The sequence below is a fragment of the Ursus maritimus genome, unplaced genomic scaffold (genome assembly GCF_017311325.1).
Source record: "Ursus maritimus isolate PB19 unplaced genomic scaffold, ASM1731132v1 scaffold_6, whole genome shotgun sequence".
NCBI lineage: Eukaryota > Metazoa > Chordata > Mammalia > Carnivora > Ursidae > Ursus > Ursus maritimus.
The window spans coordinates 84,059,923-84,081,473 of NW_024426774.1; the positions used below are offsets into that span (position 1 = coordinate 84,059,923).

Consider the following 21,551-nt stretch of genomic DNA (forward strand, 5'->3'; position numbering starts at 1 on the left):
GTAAGGGGACTTAAAAATACAAGATTCAAGAAACTTAAATGTTAGAAAATCTAGTTTTTCTGTCCATAAAAAACTTCTTGTCATATATTTACAATAGGCCCAGACTCTACGGGAAGAGCTAGAATCTGTTCGATCAGAAAAGGATCAGTTGTCTACTTCCATAAGAGATCTCATTCAAGGAGCAGAAAGCTATAAGGTAAAAATAGTTATTTTAATAGCAAGTTATGTTTGTTACTTCTAAGTTAAGGAATGTACTAGACATGTAAAACTCCTATCCATAACACGTCACCTTGTATTTTTTAGTAAATCCTTTTTTCTATTTTTTTGTGTAATGTGGTAGCATCCTAGTATCAAAATTTTAAGTGTCTAAGCTTTAAAGTTCGTTCAAGCTATTATTTTTTAAAACTGAAATTCTGTTTTGGGATTTCCTAATAAAATAAATAACAAAAAAGATGGTTATTATTACTGTTATTATTTTATATTCTGGCGAAGTGAATAAACTTGAAGTTCAAGCAACAGGTTTAAAAAAGAAAGTAAATTCATTATTTGGAGGTAATAATGCTTATCAACCTAACATGAGAATCTATTATAAAAAAAAATAAAATGAGAATGCAATGACATCATTAAATGTAAGATAAATACTATTACATTCTTTAATATATCTGCTCAGCAAATATTTATACAGTCAGGCTGAATACTGAGTTTAGGGAGATGCCGTCAACCAAATACACTAAATTCCTACCCTCTTAGGACTTAAATTCCAGTGGCAATAATAGATAAGTAGAAAAAAATATGAGAAACTTACTGGTAGAACAATAAAGGTGGGTGGTAGGGACAAGAGAGTAAGTCAAATGGGATTGATTGAAAGAAGAAAATTCCGTAGTAGTCAAAAAATAAAATTTTTGGAATAACTTTAATGAGAAAATTTGGCCTTTATGAAGAAAACTGCAAAACATATATATGGCAACTATTATTATTTGAAATACTAGTTTTCAGGTTGTTTTACATGTTCCAAAACAATTTCACTAAACTAGGATTTTTTTTGATTGGGCAATCTTGTTCTAAGTTTCAAATGGAAAATAAGCTCACAAGAGTAGTTAATACTTTTTAAAGTGAAAAAAAGAAAATGGACGTCTTGCTTTAGCAGATGCTAAAATTTATGAAATCATAATAATGTGATACAGGTCTGATGTAAAAATAAGACATTAACAGAAGACAGAGACGTCTGCATAACAACAAACACTTCTAGGCCAGGCTCTCTTCTAAGCACTTTACATATCTTATCACACTTAATTCTCAAAAGAACCCCAAGAAATATGTTATTAATATTGCCAGTTTACAAGTGAGGAATCGAGGCACAAAGAGATTAAGAGACTCAAATCACAGAGCAAGTAACACAGTAAAGCCAGTCTGGTTCCAGATCTGTTCTAACACCAACTAAGCTATGCTATATAGTACTCCAGTAAGATTTGAAAACATAGAAACCAACAAAGAAAGAATTCAGTAACTACTTCAGAATAATTTAGTCAGATTTTTACTTCACTCCCACACACCAGAATAAATTCTAGATGGATTTAAAGAGTTTTGTCAAATGTGAAAGGATTTTTAAAAACCTAGTATAAGACACTTAATCATTTGAGTTCTGGATATGAAATATGTTTCTAAACTTAAGCAATTAAAGAAGTTACAAAGAGAAAGATAGACTGAACTATAATAAAATATAAAATTAACATGAAAATATGACAAGGGATTAATATCCTTAATATATAAAAGTATCTGATAAATTCATTTTTTAAAACACTTATTTGAAGTTTAAATATAGGCTTGTCTTTCATAAGGCATTAGCAACTTGGTTCTTTCAATTTTAAGAACCCCATACTGTATTTTATTTATTTCCTCCATGGGTAGACCAATATGCCAAATTCTTTGTTTAAAATACAGATTTCAAAAGACCGAAAAAGAATAGAATATCAAAGAACTGTGAGACAAGAACAGAAGGTATAACCGCATAATGAGAATACTCATAGGAAAAGAAAGACATGCCTTTCAACAAGTAAAATAAAAAGTTCTTTGGAAAATGATATAGGTTAGACTCAGAGAAGGCGACACGATATTGAAGAAGAACAAAATGGGAGGATTAACCTGACCTCAAAACTTACTATAAGACTACAGCAATCAAGACAATGTGATATTGGTGAAAAAAATAGACAGATCAGTGGAACAGAATAGAGAATCCAGAAATAGACCCACATAAATATAGTCAACTGTTCTTTGACAGTGGAGCAAAGATAATCTTTTCAAAAAATGGTGCTGGAACAACTGGACATGCACATACAAAACAAAGAGCAATCTAGACACAGACCTTAAGACCTTCACAAAAATTAACTCAAAGTGGATCACAAGCTTAAATGTAAAATGTAAGACTATGAAATTCCTAGAAGATAACAGGACAAAATCTAGATAAATTTGGGTATGGCAATGACCTTTTAGATAGAACACCATGAAAGAATTGATAAGCTATATATACTTTGCTTAAATTACAAATTTCTGTTCTGTGAAAGATATCAAGAGAATGAGAAGGCATTTACTGGGAGAAAATATTTGCAAAGGACATATATCTGATGAAGGACTGTTATCCCAAAATATGTAAAGAACCACTAAAACTCAACAGTAAGAAAACAGAAACCTGATTTTTAAAATGGGCCAAAAACTTCACAGATACCACACCAAAGAAGATAAAGAGATGGCAAATGAGCGTATGAAAAGATACTCCACACCATAAGTCATCAGGGAAGTACAAATGAAAACAATGAGACAACCACTGCACACCTATTACAATGGCCAAAATCTGAAACCACAAACACCACCAAATGCTGACAAGGACATGGAGCAACAGGAACTCTTATTTATGAGCTCTGGTGGGGATGCAAAGCCATTTGGGGAGAAGTTGGGCAGTTTCCTACAAAACTAAACATACTCTTACCATACAATCTAGTAACCGTTGGTATCTACCCAATGCTGTTGAAAGCTTATATCCACACAAAAACCTGCACATAGGTGTTTAAAGTAACTGTATTTATAATTGCCAAAATTTGGGAACAAACAGAGTGGCCTTCGGTAGGTGAACAAATAAACTGTGGTACATTCAAACAATGGAATATATTATTCAGCACTAAAAAGAAATGAGCTATCAAGCCATGAAAAGATGTGGAGGAAACTTAAATGTATACTACTACCAAGCAAAAGAAGCCAATCTGAAAAGTCTACGTAATGTATGATTCCAACTGTATGACATTCTGGAAAAGGCGAAAGTTAAAAAAATCAATGGTACCCAGAAATTTGGGGGAGGAAGGGATAAATAAGTGGGGGGAAAAAGGAAAAATGGAAATAGGTAGGAAAATCCTCTGAATTTTTAGCTTGTGAAACTACTCTGTATGATAATCTATAATGGTGGATGTATGTCGTTTTAAATTTGTCCAAACCTAGAGGATTAGAACACCAATGTAAACTAGGGTAATGAACCCTAATATAAACTATGGACTTTGGAGGATGATGTATCCTTGTAGGTCATCAGTTACAATAAATGTACCACTGTGGTGGGGCTTGTTGATAATGTCGGAGGCTCTGCATTTGGGGTGGAGGGGTAATGGGAAATCTCTGTACCTTCCTCTCAGTTTTGGTATGAACCTAAACTGCTCTTTAAAAAAAACAAATGAAGTCTCTTAAAACATTTTTAAAAATAGGTTTTATAGTTGTAAAATTTTCTCAATCTTTGGGTAAAGTAAGGTTCCATTTGTGATGGAACATCAGGATGTAAGATTAAATCAGCAGTGCCAGTACGTTTAAGAATGGTGATCGCGAAAAGCAAAGCAAAGCTGGAGACATCACAATTCTGGACTTCAAGGTATATTGCAAACTGTAATCATTGAGACAGTATGATACTGGCACAAAAACAGACACATAGATCAATGGAGCAGAATAGAAAACCCGGAAGACCCACAACTATATGGTCAACTAATCTTCAAGAAAGCAGAAATGAATACTTAATGGAAAAAAGACAGTCTCTTCAACAAATTGTTTTGGGAAAACTGGACAACAACTTACAAAAGAATGAAACTGGACCACTTTCTTACACTGTACACAAAAATAAATACAGAATGGATGGAAAACCTAAATGTGAGACAGGAAACCATCAAATCCTAGAGGAGAACACAAGCAGCAACTTCTTTGACCTCAGCCACTGCAGCTTCTTACTAGACATGTTGCCAGGAGCAAGGGAAACAAAAGCAATAATTAACTATTGGGACTTCATCAAGATAAAAAGCTTCTGCATAGCAAAGGAAAACGAAACTAAAAGGCAACCTATGGAATGGGAGAAGGTACTTGGAAATGACATATCTGATAAAGAATTAGTATCCAAAATCTATAAAGATCTTATCAAACTCAACACCCAAAAAATAAATAATCCAGTTAAGAAATGGACAGAAGACATGAACAGACATTTTTCCAAAGAAGACATCCAGATGGCTGGCAGATACTTTTTTTTTTTTTTTAAGATTTTTATTTACTTGTCAGAGCACGCACAAGCAGGGGGATCAGCAGGCAGAGGGAGAAGGAGGCTCCCCACTGAGCAAGGAGCCTAACACAGAACTCGATCCCAGGACCCTGGGATCGTGACCTGAGCTGAAGGCAGACACTTACCTGCCTGAGCGACCCAGGCATCCCTAGCAGATACATTTTAAAAAGATGGTCAATATCATTCATCCTCAGGGAAGTACAAATCAAAGCCACAATGAGATACCACCTCACTCCTATCAGAATAGCTAAAATTAACAACTCAGGAAACAACAGATGTTGGTGAGGATGTGGAGAAAGGGGAAGCTCGTACACTGTTGGTGGGAATGCGAACTGGTGCAGCCACTCTGGAAAACAGTACGGAGGTTCCTCAGAAAGTTAAAAATAAAACTACCCTAGGACCCAGCAATTGCGAAACTAGGTATTTACCCAAAGGATACAAAAATAGTGATTCAAAGGAGCACATGCACCCTGATATTTATAGCAGCATTATCAACAATAGCCAAACTATGGGAAGACCCCAAATGTCCATTGACGGATGGATGGAAAAAGAAGATGTGGTATGTATACAATGGAATGTTACTCAGCCACCAAAAAGAATGAAATCTTCCCATTTGCAACAATGTGAATGGAGCTAGAGTGTATTCTAAGTGAAATAAGTCAGAAAAAGACAAATACCATATGATTTCACTCATATGTGGAATTTAAGAAACAAAACATGAACATAGGGGAAAGGAAAAAGAGAGAGGGATGCAAACCATAAGAGACTCTTAACTGTAGAGAACAAACTGTGGGTTGATGAGGGGAGGTAGGTGGGGGATAGGCTAAATGGGTGATGGGTATTAAGGAGGGCACTTGTGATGAGCACTGGATATTATATGTAAGTGATGAATCACCAAATTCTACACCTGAAACCAATTTTACCATATATATGAACTATTATTTAAATTAAAAATGAAATTTTTAAAAAAGAATGATGATTGCTTTTTGTAGAAACAGACTTATAACTGAGCTCCATTAGGTTCCTTAGCATCAATATTAGGATGCTGAGTAATTTTGTGGATTCCTTGTGAATTTGCCAATTTCTTTTTTCATTGTTCATATCACTTATAATAATCATCTGTATCAGTTTTTTTAAAGATGTGAACACGCAATGGTTGTGAAGGGATGATAATTTGTAATTATTCCTTGCTGAGAAGCATCAGCATATGCATCAAGGAAATTAGACCATTGAATGCATGGGATTCATTTTTTTCCAACTCTCCCCTTAGGAATAATATATTATTATAGTCAGAATTTTCTGTAGAGAGCCATTATTTACTAGAGTCAGCTTTGGTATTCAATTTTTGCAGCCCTTGATAGCTATTAGAACCATAGTGAGTAAAAACAAAGAAGACCAGATAGAGTTTAAGAGGATAAAGATCTCTGATCTGTAGAGGTAGAGGAATCTGCACAAATACAAAACAAGTGTGGTATCTTCTCTCCATGGAAAAGAAGACAAATGATTTCTCAATATGCCAGGAAGTAGCAGAATCCTCAGACAAACAAACATGGACAAAGAAATTTATAAGCCAGATTCTAGATTCCCAGTTCCTGCCTTTTGCCTATCACAAGATGGGTAGACCATAAAATTGAAACCCAGATTCTAACACTCAGCTACCAGTGTGGATAAGAGTTGATTATGTATAAATCAGAATTAGAAACAAAATTAGATTGGCCAAGAATCAGATTTGACAAGCAGGAACCAGAAAGAGGATATAATTGTCCCATGTGAGACCCCAGAGCAGTCTGGGAAGGGGAGCCAAGGACTCAAGAGGTTCTGGTCTGGATGAAGGCCACTTTTTAGGCTTTCCAAAATAAACCTTCAAAGAAAATACAGAAAGATTTTGTTATTCTGCACACAAATTCATTTATGTGAAGGACAACAGTCAGTAGTTCTCCAGGATCAAAAGTGAAAACAGGATTTAGAAGAGAGGAAGAAAAAAATCCTACATACAGTCTGGAAACAGTGAATCTCATGTACATATTTTGGAGGATAACCTGATTTGCTAGTATGTCACAAAAAGGCCAGTCTGGGCACTTTGTTCTTGAGTAGGGGCAAACAAGAAATATTAAAGAAAATCCCGTTGGTTTTAGAGTTCAGAAAATGTTAAACATTTTGCCACAGAGTATAAGAAACCATTTTTATAAAATATCTTCCCATGTTCTTCCATTAGCACTTCTACCTTATATTAGGCTGGACCTAAAACATTTCCCTCATCAGAATTCTTTAGGTGAACTTAAGGTAACCAGGTTAAACTTTTTTTCCTCCTTCTCTAAATTTTATGTTTTCAGAAGTTTATTTTTGTTGACGACTAGACTGTTTAACTTGCAGGTATTATATTGTATAAATGTAAAATCCTTTTGCCCTTTAATAGTTCCCCCATACTAAAAATCATCTGAATTATACTAATTTTATTGTATAATGCCAGTTAGGTATTCTACCAAATGTTGAATTTAAATCTTTTAAGCTTTCAGAATGGACTCAAATGTTTTATCAGGATGGCTTGATAATACAGTCTGACTGGTTGAATGTGTAATAATTGCCTGAAGTTAAATCCTTTTGTCTTTTTTTTTTTGAAGAGTCTTTTATTAGAATATGATAAGCAGTCAGAGCAATTGGATGTGGAAAAAGAACGTGCTAATAATTTTGAGCATCACATAGAAGACCTTACAAGACAATTAAGAAATTCAACTTTTCAGGTAAAAAAATTTTGAGGGGTATAATTGACATATAACATTATGTTACTTTAGTTTCAGGTGTACAACATCATGATTTGTATATATTGTGAAATGTAGTTAATACCTGTCACCATACATAGTTAAAGAATTTTTTTCTTGCAGTTAAAATTTTCAGATTTACTCTTTTAGCAACTTTAAAATATTCAATACCTTATTATTAACTGTAGCACTATGCTGTACATTACATTTCATGATTTATTTATTTTATAACTGTAAGTTTGTACCCTTTATCCCTCTTCACTGATTTCACCCACACCCCACCCTGTGCCTCTGGCAACCTCATAATCTCTCTTTCTCTCTTTCAGCTTAGCTGTTATTTTTTTTAATTCCACATATAAGTGAAATCATACAGTATTTGTCTTTCTCTGTCTGACTTATTTCACTTAGCATTATGTCCTCAAGGTCCAGTCATGTTGTCACAGATGAAAAGATTTCATACTTCTGTATGGCCAAATAATATTCTGTTGTATGGATATACCACATTTTCTTTATCCATTCATCCATCAATGATCACTTAAGTTGTGTCCTTATCCTGGCTATGGTCAGTCATGCTGCAGTGAACATGGCTATACACGTATCTTTTTTTGAGTTAGTGTTTTTGTTTTCTTTGAATAAATACCCAGAAGTGCAATTATTGGATCATATGGTAGTTCTGTTTTTAATTTTTTGAGGAACTTCCCATACTATTTTCCACAGCAGCTGCACCAATTTACATTCTCACAAACAGTACGCAAGGGTTCCCTTTTCTCAACATCCTTGCCAACACTTGTTGTTTCTGGTTGTTTTTGTTTCTGTTTTTTAATAATAGCCATTTTAACAGGTATGAGATGATATTTCATTATGGTTTTGATTTGCATTTCTCTAATGATGCATGATGTTGAATGTCTTTTCAGGTAACTATCGGCCATCTGTATGTCTTTGGGAAAATGTCTATTTAGATATTCTGCCCATTTTTAAATCAAGTTGTTTGGTTTTTTGCTGTTGAGTTGTAGGAATTCTTTATTTAGTATATTAACCCATTATCAGCTACAGGATTTACAGCTAATTTCTTCCATTCAGTAGGTTGCCTTTTCATTCCCTTGATGGTTTCCTTTGCTGTAAAGAAGCTTTCGAGTTTGATGCAGTCCCATGTGTTGATTTTTGTTTTTGTTGCCTTTGCCTTTGGTGTCAGGTTCAAAAAATCATTGACAAGACCAATGTCAAGGAGCTTACTGCCAGTCTCTAGGAGTCTTATGATTTTAGGTCTTACATTCAAATTTTATGCCATTTTGAGTTAATTTTTGTGTAAGGTGTAAGCTAGTGGTCCAGTTTCATTCTTTTGCATGTGTCCATCCAATTTGCCCAACACCATTTATTAAAGAAACTGTACTTTTCTCATTGTATATTCTTGGCTCCTTTGTCATAAATGAATTGACCATATATACATAGGTTTCTTTCTGGGCTCTTTTTTCTCTTTCATTGATCTGTGTGTCTGTTATTATGCCAGCACCATACTGTTTTGAGTGCTTTTAGTTTTAGAATATAGTTCGAAATTGGGGAGCATGATACCTCCAGTTTTGTCCTTCTTTTTCAGGATTGCTTTGGCTATTTGGGCTCTTTTGTGGTTCTGTATTTTAGAATTGTTGTTCTAGTTCTGTGAAAAATGCCATTGGATTTTTTATAGGGATTGTATTGAATCTATCGATTGGTCAGTATAACAATATTTGTACTTTCAAAAAACATTAATTTTTCCAATCTATGAGCATAGAATATCTTTCCATTTATTTGCGTCATCTTCAGTTTATTTCTACAGTATCTTATAGTTTTTTGGGTTTTTTTTTTAAGATTTTATTTATTTATTTGACAGAGACAGCCAGCGAGAGAGGGAACACAAGCAGGGGGAGTGGGAGAGGAAGAGGCAGGCTCCTAGCGAAGGAGCCTGATGTGGAGCTCGATCCCAGAACGCTGGGATCACGCCCTGAGCCGAAGGCAGACGCTTAACGACTGCGCCACCCAGGCACCCCAGTAGCTTATAGTTTTAAATGTGCAAATCTTTCACCTTTGGTTGAATTTGTTACTAGGTTGTTTGGGGTTTTTTTTTAATGCAGTTGTGTGGGATTACTTATTCTTAATTTCTCTTCCTGTTAGTTTATTAGTGTATAGAAACACAACAGATTTCTGAATATTGATCTTGTATTTTGCAGCTCTACTGAGTTCATTTATTAGCTCTCACATGTTTTTTTTTGGTGGAGTCTTTAGGGTTTCCTATACATAGTATCCTATTATCTGCAAATAGTTACAATTTTACTTCTTCCTTTCTATTTTGGAGGCCTTTTCTTTTTCTTACTTATTACTGTGGCTAGGACTTCTAATACTATGTTAAATAAGAGTGGGAATCTTACCTTGTTCCTGATCATAGAGGAAAAGCTTTCACCACCAAGTATGATGTAGCTGTGGGTTTGTCAACTATGGCCTTTCTTATGTTAAGGTACATTCCTCTATACCCATTTTGGTGAGAGGACTTTTCAGGTACTTTTAAATTGAGTAAATGCAGACGTGAAAAATGTATATTTCGATTTCAAAATGTTTGCATAAAAATTAAAAATAAATTCATTAAAATTAATAGAAACTTAATTTCATTTCGTTCTTCCCATTGTTGGGAGAATATGATGAAACAATTGGCAACTATCCTGTCTTATCTGTTGCTGTAATGTCAGCTACTTGGGGTGTTTTCATTTTGGTTTTTGTTTCTTTTTTGCCTTTTCTTCTGCCAGTGCTCCTGGTCTCTTGTAATGTTTGCCAAATTTATTTTAACAGTAATAGTGTTTTAAAAATATTCTTGATTTTACATTATGTGGAATTGTTTTTGAGGTCTTCATTTTTCATACTGTGCCAGTAATCTTGTAATGTATCATTTTATTCTTCCTTTCCTGTACATATTTTCTACATGTTTACAGTAGTGAATCATTTGTCATTCTAGTGTGAAAAATTAAGTTCTGATAATGAAGATCTCTTAGCTCGTATTGAGACACTACAGTCTAATGCGAAGTTATTAGAAGTACAGATTTTAGAAGTCCAAAAAGCCAAAGCAGTGACAGACAAAGAATTGGAAGCTGAAAAACTTCAGAAAGAGCAGAAGATAAAGGTAAAAACAGTCCTGTGGGATTAGTTCATGTTATGCAGTGATACTTTTATATTATTTAAGTGAAGGAAAGACTTACTAATGAGTAACATTTGTGACTACAACAGAGTTCATTACTTCCTTAATGTACGTTAACTATGAAGTTGAGAATATTAAAAGATTTTCAAGCTTTTTGTATTTCAGTATGTCAGATTTATTTTATAGACCCTTACAAATACCTTTTTTAATGTTGGTTTGTGTGGGGGGTGTGGTGGCGGTATATTTATTTTTAATTTCAGGAACATGCCAGTTCTCTAAATGAACTTGAAGAACTTCAACTGCAACTTCAAAAGGAAAAGAAACAGCTTCAGAAAACCATGCAAGAATTAGAGCTTGTTAGAAAGGTAAAATAAAACACCTGATTCAAAACCGAGGTCAATATTCACAGTGTTAAGCGATTCTGATAGTTTAGAAATATTTCAAAAATGTGGTTCTTGAGGAACTAACATAATCATATATAAATTGTTAGCCTCGAAAGAATGAAAGTTTAAGATTTTTCTCAGTCCTATCTTTTCAGAAGAATCTAGGCTCACAAATGGTTTGATACTTCATTTTTTGTACAGGATTGTTATATGACACGTGAAGATTTAATTAATGTCTAAAGTTGGAATTCATATTATACTTAAAACTTTGTCGAATTTTTCTCTACTTTTTTCAAAGATGAGGCTAAAAAGAAAGGTATTGTAAGAGCTGCTTAAATGTTAACACTTTACAAATAAGAACTCCATGAGTAGAAGTGTCAATTGTGGTTGATGAAAATTATGATGAAATTCAATGAAAATATTTTATAAAATTACAAAAATAGAAAGTACCAACTTCTAGTTTCTTCATATGATATGTAAACTTTCTATATTACAGAAAAGCATAATAGAATGTGTTTATTCCTTTGACATAATTTACAGTTATGCAATTAGCAATTTTACAAATAAAATTAACTGATCTATTATGTGGATCTTTTATTTTTGATATGTGCAGGATGCCCAGCAAACCACACTAATGAATATGGAGATAGCTGATTACGAACGTTTGATGAAAGAACTAAATCAAAAGTTAGCTAATAAAAACAGCAAAGTAGAAGATCTGGAGCAAGAAATTAAAATTCAGAAACAGAAACAAGAAACCCTGCAAGAAGAAATGAGTGAGTAAAACAAAATTCACTTTAACTTACAATAATTTCATTGTAATAGAATACAGGGGAGCAATATTAGTTTGCATTTCACCAGTCTTTTACTGCCAGCAGATCTTTCACACAGTGCTAAATATTCTTAAGGACCAGGAGGGTTGTAAAACCATTTTTGTTCAGTTGTGTACAGTCTGTGTCGGTGCATAATGCAGTCATTTACTTAAACATTTCTTAAATACCTCCTGCATGAGTGATAACAAAGATAAAAAATGGTCTTGTCCACGATTTGCTGATTGTCAGCAAAGTGGGATCATTTAAGTAACAGTGTAATCTTTTTTTAAGGTGATTATATTCCATTCTCTCCATAACATAATTTCTAACATTAAGCATCTAAAGCTATAGCTATCCCTATTTAGGCACCCCTTCAACCACATCTCATAAATCAGTATATTATACTCTTTAATTCAGCTCAAAATATTTTTAAATATCCTTTGGATTTCTTCTTTGACCCATGAGTTGTTTAGAAGTGTGTTAATTCATTTAAAGGAATTTCACTTGTCTTTCTGTTAATGATTTCTACCCGAATTCCTTTGTGGTTAGAGAACATACTCTGTATGATTTCAGTCCTTTTAAGTTTATTGAGTTTTGTTTTATGGCCCAGAATAAGATTTCTTTTGGTGAATCCTTCTTAGGCACTTGAAAATGTGTTCATCTGTATTAGTTGTTGAATAGAGTGTTCTAACTAATGTCAGTTAAGTCAGGTGACAGTTTAGGCTTTCTATATTTTTAGTGATTTTCTGACCACTCCTCTACCAAATACTGACAGAGGTATGTTGAATTTCCTGAACATAACTGTGGGTTTCTTTCTGTTTTCAGTTTTGTCAGTTTGGGCTTCATGTATTTAGAAACTCTGAAATTAGCTACATATACATTCAGAATCATTACTTCCTCTTGGTAATTTAATTTCTCTATTGTGAAGTCTGTTTTTTTTATTACTGGTAATATTTCTTTTTCTAAAGTCCACTTTGATATTAATATAACCACTCCAGCTTTCTTTTGTTTCTTGTTTACATGGCATGTCTTTTCCCATCCTTTAGCTTTCGACCTAAGTCTATAAAGTGTTTCTTTTGGGTAGTGTATAGTTGAGTCTTCCTTTTCTCTCCAAGCTGACAGCCTCTACTATTTAAATGGAACGTGTAAGTCACTTATTTTTAACATAATTATTTATGTGATTAGGTTTAAACCTACTACCTTGCTGACTGTTTCTATTTGTCTTGTAGCTTGTTTCCTTTTTCCTCTTTTTCTTCCTTCTTTTGAATTGAATAATTTATATGATGCCATTTTTATCTCTATTAGCTTATTAGCTATACCTTTTTGTTAGGTTTTAGTGATTGCTTCAGGGTTTATAGTATACGTCATGAACTTATTAGAGACTACTTTTAAGTAAATTATACCACTTCATATGTAGACTAAGAATCCTATAGAATACTGCTTATTCCCCCTTTTTTGTCCTTTATGCTATTTTTGTCATACTTTTTACTTCCACATGTGTTATACACGTAATAATTGTGTTATTTTTGGCCCATGGCCCACAATAACTGCCTGTCATATGAAGGTTTTATTGAAACACAGCTATGTCCATTTGTGTGTATCCTCTGTGGCTGCTTTCATGCTACACAGCACAGTTGAGTAGTTGTAACAGAGACTGTATCACCTGCAAGCCTATCATATTTATTATCTCACCATTTAAAATGTTTTCCAATCCCCGTTTTAAAGAAATGAAAAACTGGAGAATTTTTTTTTATATTTACCCACATATTTACCATTTCTGGTGCTCTTACATTCCTTCATCTATATCCAAATTTCATCGAATATGACTTTCCTTTTGCCTGAAGAACTTCCTTTAACATATCTTTTTTTTTTTTTAAGATTTTATTTATTTATTTGGCAGAGAGAACACAAACGGGGAGCAGCAGGCAGAGGGAGAAGCAGGCTCCCCACTGAGCAAGGAGCCCAATGTGAGACTTGATCCCAGGACCCTGGGATCATGACCTGAGCTGAAGGCAGATGCTTAACCAACTGAGCCACCCAGGTGTCCCTAACATATCTTATAATGTAGGCTACAGTCATTGAATTCTGTAATGTTTTGTTTGCCTGAAAAAAAGTCTTCATTTTTGAAAGATAGTTTTGCTGGGGAATGTCTGGGTGGCTCAGTCAGTTAAGCATCCAATTCTTGGTTTCAGCTCAGGTCATGATCTCACTGTTGTGGGGCTGTGTGGGGCGTCGGGCTCTGTGCTCAGTGCAGAGTCTGCTTCAGATTCTTTCTCCCTCCCCCTCTGTCCCTCCCTGCACGCACACTCTCTCTCTCTAAAATGAATAAATCTTAAAAAAAAAAAAAAGATAATTTTGCTGAGTATAGAATTTTATGATGTGCCTTGGTGTGTCTTTTTTCCCTGTTTATATCATGCTTGTTGTGTGTTGTTGAGTTTCTTTGTTGTATGGAGTTTTTCTAGTTTTCTTCAAATTTATCATATTTTTCACCATTATTTAGTTCATTATTTTTTGTCTAATTCCTCTTCCTCTTTTTTCCCCAAGCCTCCAATTACATACGTTAGACCACTTGATATAGTCCCATAGGTTAGTGATGCTGTTTATTCTCTTTTCAAAAATATAGTTTTGATTCTCGTGGTTTCTATTAGTCTTTAAATTCTCTCATCTTCAGGGTCTAATATGCTATTACCATCCAGTGATTTTTTCACTTTGGATATTATAATTTTCATCTCTAGAAATCCCATTTGTATTTTTGTTGTTGTTTTTGTTGTTTTTCATTTATCTCTTCCTTACGTTTATGTTTTCCTTTAAATCCTAAAGAATATTCTGTAGTTTCTTGTTCTAATTCTATTGATTGTATTTTTCTCTTGTTATATTTTCGTGCTTCTTTGCATGGGAAATAATCTTTTAATTAGGTGTGAATTTTACATTGTTGAATGCTAGATTTTTTTGTATTTATTTACAGAGTTAAACTTTGGCAGGGAGTCAGGTCATTTGTGGATCACTTTTATCCTTTTATGGCTCGTTTTTCATCTTTTTTTAAAACAAGTGGCGAGTACCCATTTCTATAGATTTAGTTGAGCTCCTCTACTAAGGTGGGGAATCTTCTGATGTCTACTGAGTGCCCATGTATTAAACAAAGTCTCTTTACTCTGGCTGGTGGAAACAATTTATAGCCCTGTGTGAGCCCTGGGAATTGTTCCAATTATAGCTTCCTGTTCACCGTTCTTTCCCCAGCCATTGTTCTTTGCATCTCAGCAAGAGCACTGCTCTATTTGGGAGTCCCCTCCTGTTCCACAGTCTAGAAAGTGCCTCCAGACAGAAAGCTGAAACTGTAATAGTGCTTACGTTGTTTACCTTCTCTCAGGGATCACAGCTCGATTTCAGAAATTTTCATATATTTTGTTCAGTTTTCTAATTGTTTCCAGCAGAAGGCATGTCTAGGTCTTGTTATTCCCTCATGGTGAGAAGCTGAAGTTCCTTCAAATAATTTAAGTTGGCTGCAAAGATATTACTGTACAAGATTTTAGATATATAAATGAGGAGGAAATGGAATAGAAGGAAATGTTGAGGTGTAGGACGATACAGTGAAGTCAGATATAAGAACAAGACATAAAGTATATGTTTTGTGTACTTTCGCTTTCACTAAGGTCTCCATAAATTGGCTTCGAGCTTCCCAGAAGCCATGCAAAGACAGAAACATTAACCGTTACAAGGTTTATCGTAGCCCCAATATTAGAACAAATGTGATGCTTGTGAGCAGCACAGCTTTTCCTGGTACTAAGATGTGTGAGAAAAGTTTCTGTTAAGGCATTTTTTATAAAAGGAACACTGTCAGATCATCTGGAACAGTGGTCCTAGACCTAACTTAAATATCACACGGTATCCAGAGAGCTTTTTGGAAAGCCCAGGCACAAATGTAAAGAATCAAAATCTTAAAAGGGTGGGGCCTTGAAATGTTTTCAAAAGTCTCGTATGTGATTTTTGAAGTTAATGCTACCTTAGGAATGTCAAACACCCAAAAATAGCAAAATGAAAGCCACCAAATCGATAAACAATATTTAGTAATAATCTGTTGTACATATAAAAACATACCGTGAATTCGGAGTTTTCAGATTCAAAGACCGATAGCCCAGGATGGCTTACAAAGGGAAACGAGGGACCCCTGGTTGGCTCAGTCAGTTAAGCATCTGCCTTCGGCTCGGGTCATGATCCTACGGTCCTGGGATCGAGTCCTGCATCAGTCTCCCTCTGCCTGCTGCTCCCCCTACTTAGGCACTCGCTTGATTGCTCTCTCTCTCTCTGACAAATAAATAAAATCTTTAAAATAAATTGAAACAAGTAAATTTAACCTTTACAATGATTGGTTATTACAGTCGGGGTTTCCAGATGACAAGTTCACTTACTTTGCAGAATAAGCTAAATTAAGTTTTACTTGTGTGGCTTAAATGGTTCTATCTGCTCAGGGAATTTTCAAACCCAGTATCCATTTTATATTTAATTTTAACAGAAACCACTGATAATCTGGATTTGTATTCTCTGGCATTCCCAAAATAAATAAAGTAGCAAATCTCCCTTGACTATTTCATTCAGCCTGCAGCCAAATCACAGCTCAATAAAGGTGATTCCATGAATAAACAAAGCATTGAAGCCACGTATGCAGAGTTCTGATGATCTACCTGCATCCAGGGGAAAAATTTTGAGTACTCAGATAACTGAACGGATTGTAGAGTTTCCAGACAATTCATTATGCGTGTATCTTTCATTATGCACATACCATATTTTCTAACTATATTCCTGGTGCAAATTGAATAGTAGAGCTCTAGATTATATTCCTGCAGTGCAAGTATTTGGTTTTGTGAATTAGTGAATGTGTATATTTTTGATCATTAAGCTGAAAGAGAAGCTTCATACCCTGGAAAAACTAAAAAGGCATGCTTTATTCAAGAAAGCCACCTCTTTTCACTGACAAATAAGTACAGAAATGAGTAGGACAAGCAGTGAGTGCTCTAAGAATTCAGAGGGGAGAAAGATTCTTTAGACTGAAACAATCACAAGTTGGGGCTCGAGGTAGATCTTAAAGGTAAGATTTGGAGAGAAAAAGCAGACTAAAAAAGGGTTTTCCTTTCTCTAGCCATGGAATGAGCAAAATGAAAAGAAATATAAATTTTTATTATGTTATGATAGTGAAATAAGTCAAGCAGAGAAAGACAATTTTATCATATGGTTTCACTCATTTATGGAACATGAGGAATAGCAGGGAGATCGGTAGGAGAAGGAAGGGAAAAATGAAGGGGAAGTAAACAGAAGGGGGAATGAACCACGAGAGACTATGGACTCTGGGAAACAATTTTAGAAGTCTTAACCAGTTGGAATGAAAGGCTTGACCTGTTAGGGAGAAGTGAATTATAATTAGGAAGACATTTTTGATCCAGTTTGTGAAGTACCTGAAAAAGCAGAATATATTTGGGCCCTTTTTGAAGACAACAGGGAAAGATTAGTCTGCCAGTGTATCAATTGGAATGGTGTAGAATCTGTCAAAAACCACCAGGCTCATGGCAGCAAAGGTCTTAGAAGGCTGGGTTAAGGAGTTGCGGTAAAGCAGGAAAAGGATAAGGAAGCATCTGGACAATGTTCTGTGAAAAAAAAAACAAAGAAGAAAAGATTGCCTAATGAATTAGCAACACACGTCTTAATCTGAAACCCCCCCATCATCTGGCCCCAGTCTGACTTTCCACCTTAATTCTTATTACTCTCTCACAGAAAGAGAGGACTGCTCATTTTTCCTGAGACAAGATTTGTGTTTTTCTGTAACTCTATCTCCTCTCTGAAGGAAATCTCCTTTCATGTCCTCACCCTCCCACCCTCATGCCCGCCCTTTGGAATCCTTCCTAATCTTAAATGTTTCCTGTTCTATGAAATTTCCCTTGTCCTTTGCAAACTTTGTATAACCTTTAGTCCCTGCGGACTGCCCCCCCACCAGTAGCCTTTTGTATTTCTTTTATAACATTTATATTTTGCTTTATGTTATCATGTGAAATACTATCCCCCAATTTCATTTTTATTCTTTGAGCTCAGGGACCAACTGTACTCTAATCACAATTCCTGGAGGACTTAACAAAGGTTTCGTATGTAATTTGTGCTTTATAAAATGCTTTTTAGAACTGAGCAAATAGTTACCAGGAAATAACTAAATTAGACTTATCATAAAAGCCACAGTTAACATAATATTCTTACAGTATACCTGTTCATGTTTACCAGGTAATAGGATCTGTATACGTGGATTTAACTACATAAAGTTAATCATTGCTTATAAGATATTTTAGTAAGACAGTTACATAGTGCCCATATAACTGGCCTAGACCAAGTGTCAAGCACACTTTTTCTTAAAGGTCCAGGAAGTCATTCACCATGGCTTCACAGGCCACATAGTCTCCATCATATACTCTTTATTTCTTTCACAACAGGCTACGGCCAGATTTGGGTACCTGTGTTCTACACCATAAATCCACTTATTCGTATTCGATATTTCTGTTTTTTTCCACTTCTGTTAGGATAAAAGTTTTTTGTTTTTATCATGTTTCAATTTGTTCCTTAGTAAACAGTCACTGACAGTCCCATCCTACAAAACAGTATCACAAAACAACCAGGTATATGCCTCTGCAGTGTTATAATTTGAAATACATGGCACTGCTTTTGAGGTACTTCTTAAAACTGAAGTTTTTATCTTTTAGATGTTCTCTAAGTATATAACTTTATTTTAAAGATACATACTGAAATATTTACAGACAAAAGGATTTCTTGTGAAGAACCAAAAACAAATAAAACCAAGGAGGGCACAAACAATAGGTGAGGGTATAGGTTAGGACTTGGCAAACGTTTTCTGTCAAGGGCCAGATGGTAAATATTTCAGGCTTTGCTGGCCATGTTATAGTTTGTGTCACCATTAGTCAAATCTATTGTTGTTGCACTAAGGCAGCTATGAACAATATGTAAATAAATAAGCTTGACTGTGTTCTAATAAAACTCTTTACAAAACAGGCAGCAGCCAGATTTAGCCTGTGGGCCAGAGTCCTGTTCTGGGTGATAAGATTTGCCATGTATTGGCAATTGTTAAAGCTGAGTGATAGGTACAGTGAGTTACTGTACTTTTCTCACGGCTTTCGTGTATGTTTGAAATATTTCATAATAAAAATCTAAGACAAGTTTTTTTTTTAAGACAAGTTTCTTTTAAAGATAGGTTAATACAAAGAAAAGACTTATCCATTTATTTAAATTCATTCATAAAAATTGTTTAGAGGCATCTGGGTTGCACAGTCGGTTGAACGGCCAAGTCTTGGTTTCAGCTCAGAGTCACAAGATAGAGCCCACGTCGAATTCAGCACTCTGCACAGTCTGCTTGAGATCCTCTCTTTCCCCCTACCCTCCCCTTCCCCTTGCTCTTTCTCTCTCTCTCTCTAAAGTAAATAAAGCAATCTTTAAAAAAAATGTTTAATCTGTTCTGAAATTATTTCCTTTGCTAGCTTCGCTACAGTCTTCAGTGCAACAATATGAGGAAAAAAACACCAAAATCAAGCAGTTGCTTGTGAAAACCAAAAAAGAACTGGCAGATTCAAAGCAAGCAGTATGTTGATTTCCCAGTTTCTTATTTCAATTTATGTGTTTATTAATCACTTCTTTTTTAAATGTAACCAAGATTCTTATTTTGTAGGAAACTAATCACTTAATACTTCAAGCATCTTTGAAGGGTGAACTAGAGGCAAGCCAGCAGCAAGTAGAAGTCTATAAAGTAAGGTTCTGTTTACTTTTTAGGATTTATAAAAAAAATTTCCGTGTAGTAGAAAGGTACTATGTAGGGATTTTTCTAAAGACCTTTTTGTACGTATTTTTATACACACACATTTTTTTCCTAGATATGCTTCATTTGAAAAAGTAGAAGCAGTAAGCCAAGTATAGCATATAACTAAAGTATACCATTTAGCTTAAGCTACATTCTCTTCATGTATTTGAAAATCCTTGATGCACTAAAAATAAACATAACATAAAATATAAAATAAACATGGCCCCAGACCTGCATCTGAGCTTTCTAAATGATAGTGCAGTCACAAGAACACAAATGGTTTTATATACTTTTGTTGTATACATGTTATATGTATATGTACATTATTTATATATATTTTTATAACTATTTATAATATCTTGATGTATTCAATTAAACATTGAACTGTAACAGGTAGTCTGGAATTTTTTTATAATTGCTCACGATTAATTTTGATTTTAGGAAAACTGGAATAATTTATTGGGAAAACATTCTATTATATTCCCTCTACTCTTTCAATAATAGTATTTTTTTAAATTATATCGCTTATATATACTCATGATTCAAAACTCAAGTTTATTTTTAAGGAAAGTCTGTTTAGGCAGTAAAGAGCCAGTTTACTAGAGCTTAATTGAAAGGTTTTGCCCCAGATTCAGCTAGCTGAAATAACTTCCGAGAAGCACAAAGTTCACGAACACCTGAAGACCTCTGCAGACCAGCACCAGCGCACGCTGAGTGCGTACCAGCAGAGAGTGACAGCACTTCAGGAAGAGTGTCGTGCTGCCAAGGTACGTGTATCACACAGAAGCAGTGGTCAGGTGTTGTCATCACCTAGCAGGCAGTTCACAGGAGGGTGGTAGTCTCACCTTCTAGGATTTGCTGTTTAAGAGCACTTATTAGATGAGTACCTGACGCAGCTCATCTGACCCTAACCTCATCCAATCCTGTCACTTGCATAACCTTTTTTTGTTAAAAGGGAAGACATGGGTACCCGTTGTTTCCATTTTAAACCTGGTTTGCAATTTCTGTGTGTAAGAGTTATTTTCTTTTAATTTTATAATCTAAAAAGTATGTTCTTTCTGAGGGCCAAATGATTATAAAATAATATTCTGTTAGAATGGCTGTGAGGGCCTACTTTCTTATCTTCAGCATGCAGAGCAGCCCCAATATAGTAGCTTTGTGAGAGGTGCAGCTCTGATATGAGCCAGTTTGGCAGAAGGGTCACAGGAGATCACTTTGGGAAAGTAGAAGACCTAGAATTTCATTTTTCCCACTCTCGTTGGAAATCTGAAGTTCAAGTGGCTTAATTTCTTTGAATTTATTTTTCTTGAATTTATGAAAAGAAGAACTCTGATAGTGAAAATCTTTCTAAGGTTCCAAAGGCAGATAGTGCCATTACAAAATTTATGGGTCTCAGTGAATCTACCAGGGAGAAAAACATGGTAGAAACATCTCTTGTCAAGCAAATTCTATCATTCAAAGGCTTTTAAAAAGTTGTAAGGCTTGGGGGGAAAAAAAAAAGTTGTAAGGCTTGGGGTACCTAGGTGCCTCAGTCGGTTAAGCATTTGCTTTTGGCTCTGATCATTATCCCAGGGGACCTGGGATCAAGCCCCGCATTGGACTCCCTACTCAGTGGGGAGTCTGTTTCTCCCTCTCCCTCAGCCCCTCCCCCTGCTTGTGCTCTCTCTCTCTCAAATAAATAAATAAAATCTTAAAAAAAAAAAAGTTGTAAGTCCAACAGAAGTGCACTTTTAAGAGGAAGTTAATCAAGGGGCTAAAGAGTATCAGCCATTTTATTCATTTTTTTAAAACACATTTTCATCTTAAGTCATTGACCTGAAAGAAAATAGGATTATGATAAATGGAAATGTAATAGAAAAATTATTCTCTCTCTTTTAAATGTCATAGGCAGAACAAGCTTCTATAACCTCTGAATTTGAGAGCTACAAAGTCCGAGTTCACAATGTTCTAAAACAACAGAAAAATAAATCTGTGTCTCAGACTGAAACCGAGGGAGCTAAACAAGAAAGGTAAAGTCTAAA

General features: G+C 34.8%; 1 protein-coding gene across 1 annotated transcript in view; it reads left to right on the forward strand.

Annotated features, from left to right (window-relative positions):
- GCC2 (GRIP and coiled-coil domain containing 2) overlaps positions 1–21,551 on the forward strand; it is a 54,619-nt gene that overhangs the window by 14,115 nt on the left and 18,953 nt on the right. The window contains exons 9-17 of the mRNA XM_040623670.1: positions 98–196; positions 7,198–7,317; positions 10,316–10,480; positions 10,756–10,860; positions 11,492–11,654; positions 19,214–19,314; positions 19,402–19,479; positions 20,160–20,297; positions 21,418–21,539. Of these exons, the coding sequence (XP_040479604.1) occupies positions 98–196; positions 7,198–7,317; positions 10,316–10,480; positions 10,756–10,860; positions 11,492–11,654; positions 19,214–19,314; positions 19,402–19,479; positions 20,160–20,297; positions 21,418–21,539 (1,091 nt within the window). The remainder of the gene's footprint in view (positions 1–97; positions 197–7,197; positions 7,318–10,315; positions 10,481–10,755; positions 10,861–11,491; positions 11,655–19,213; positions 19,315–19,401; positions 19,480–20,159; positions 20,298–21,417; positions 21,540–21,551) is intronic.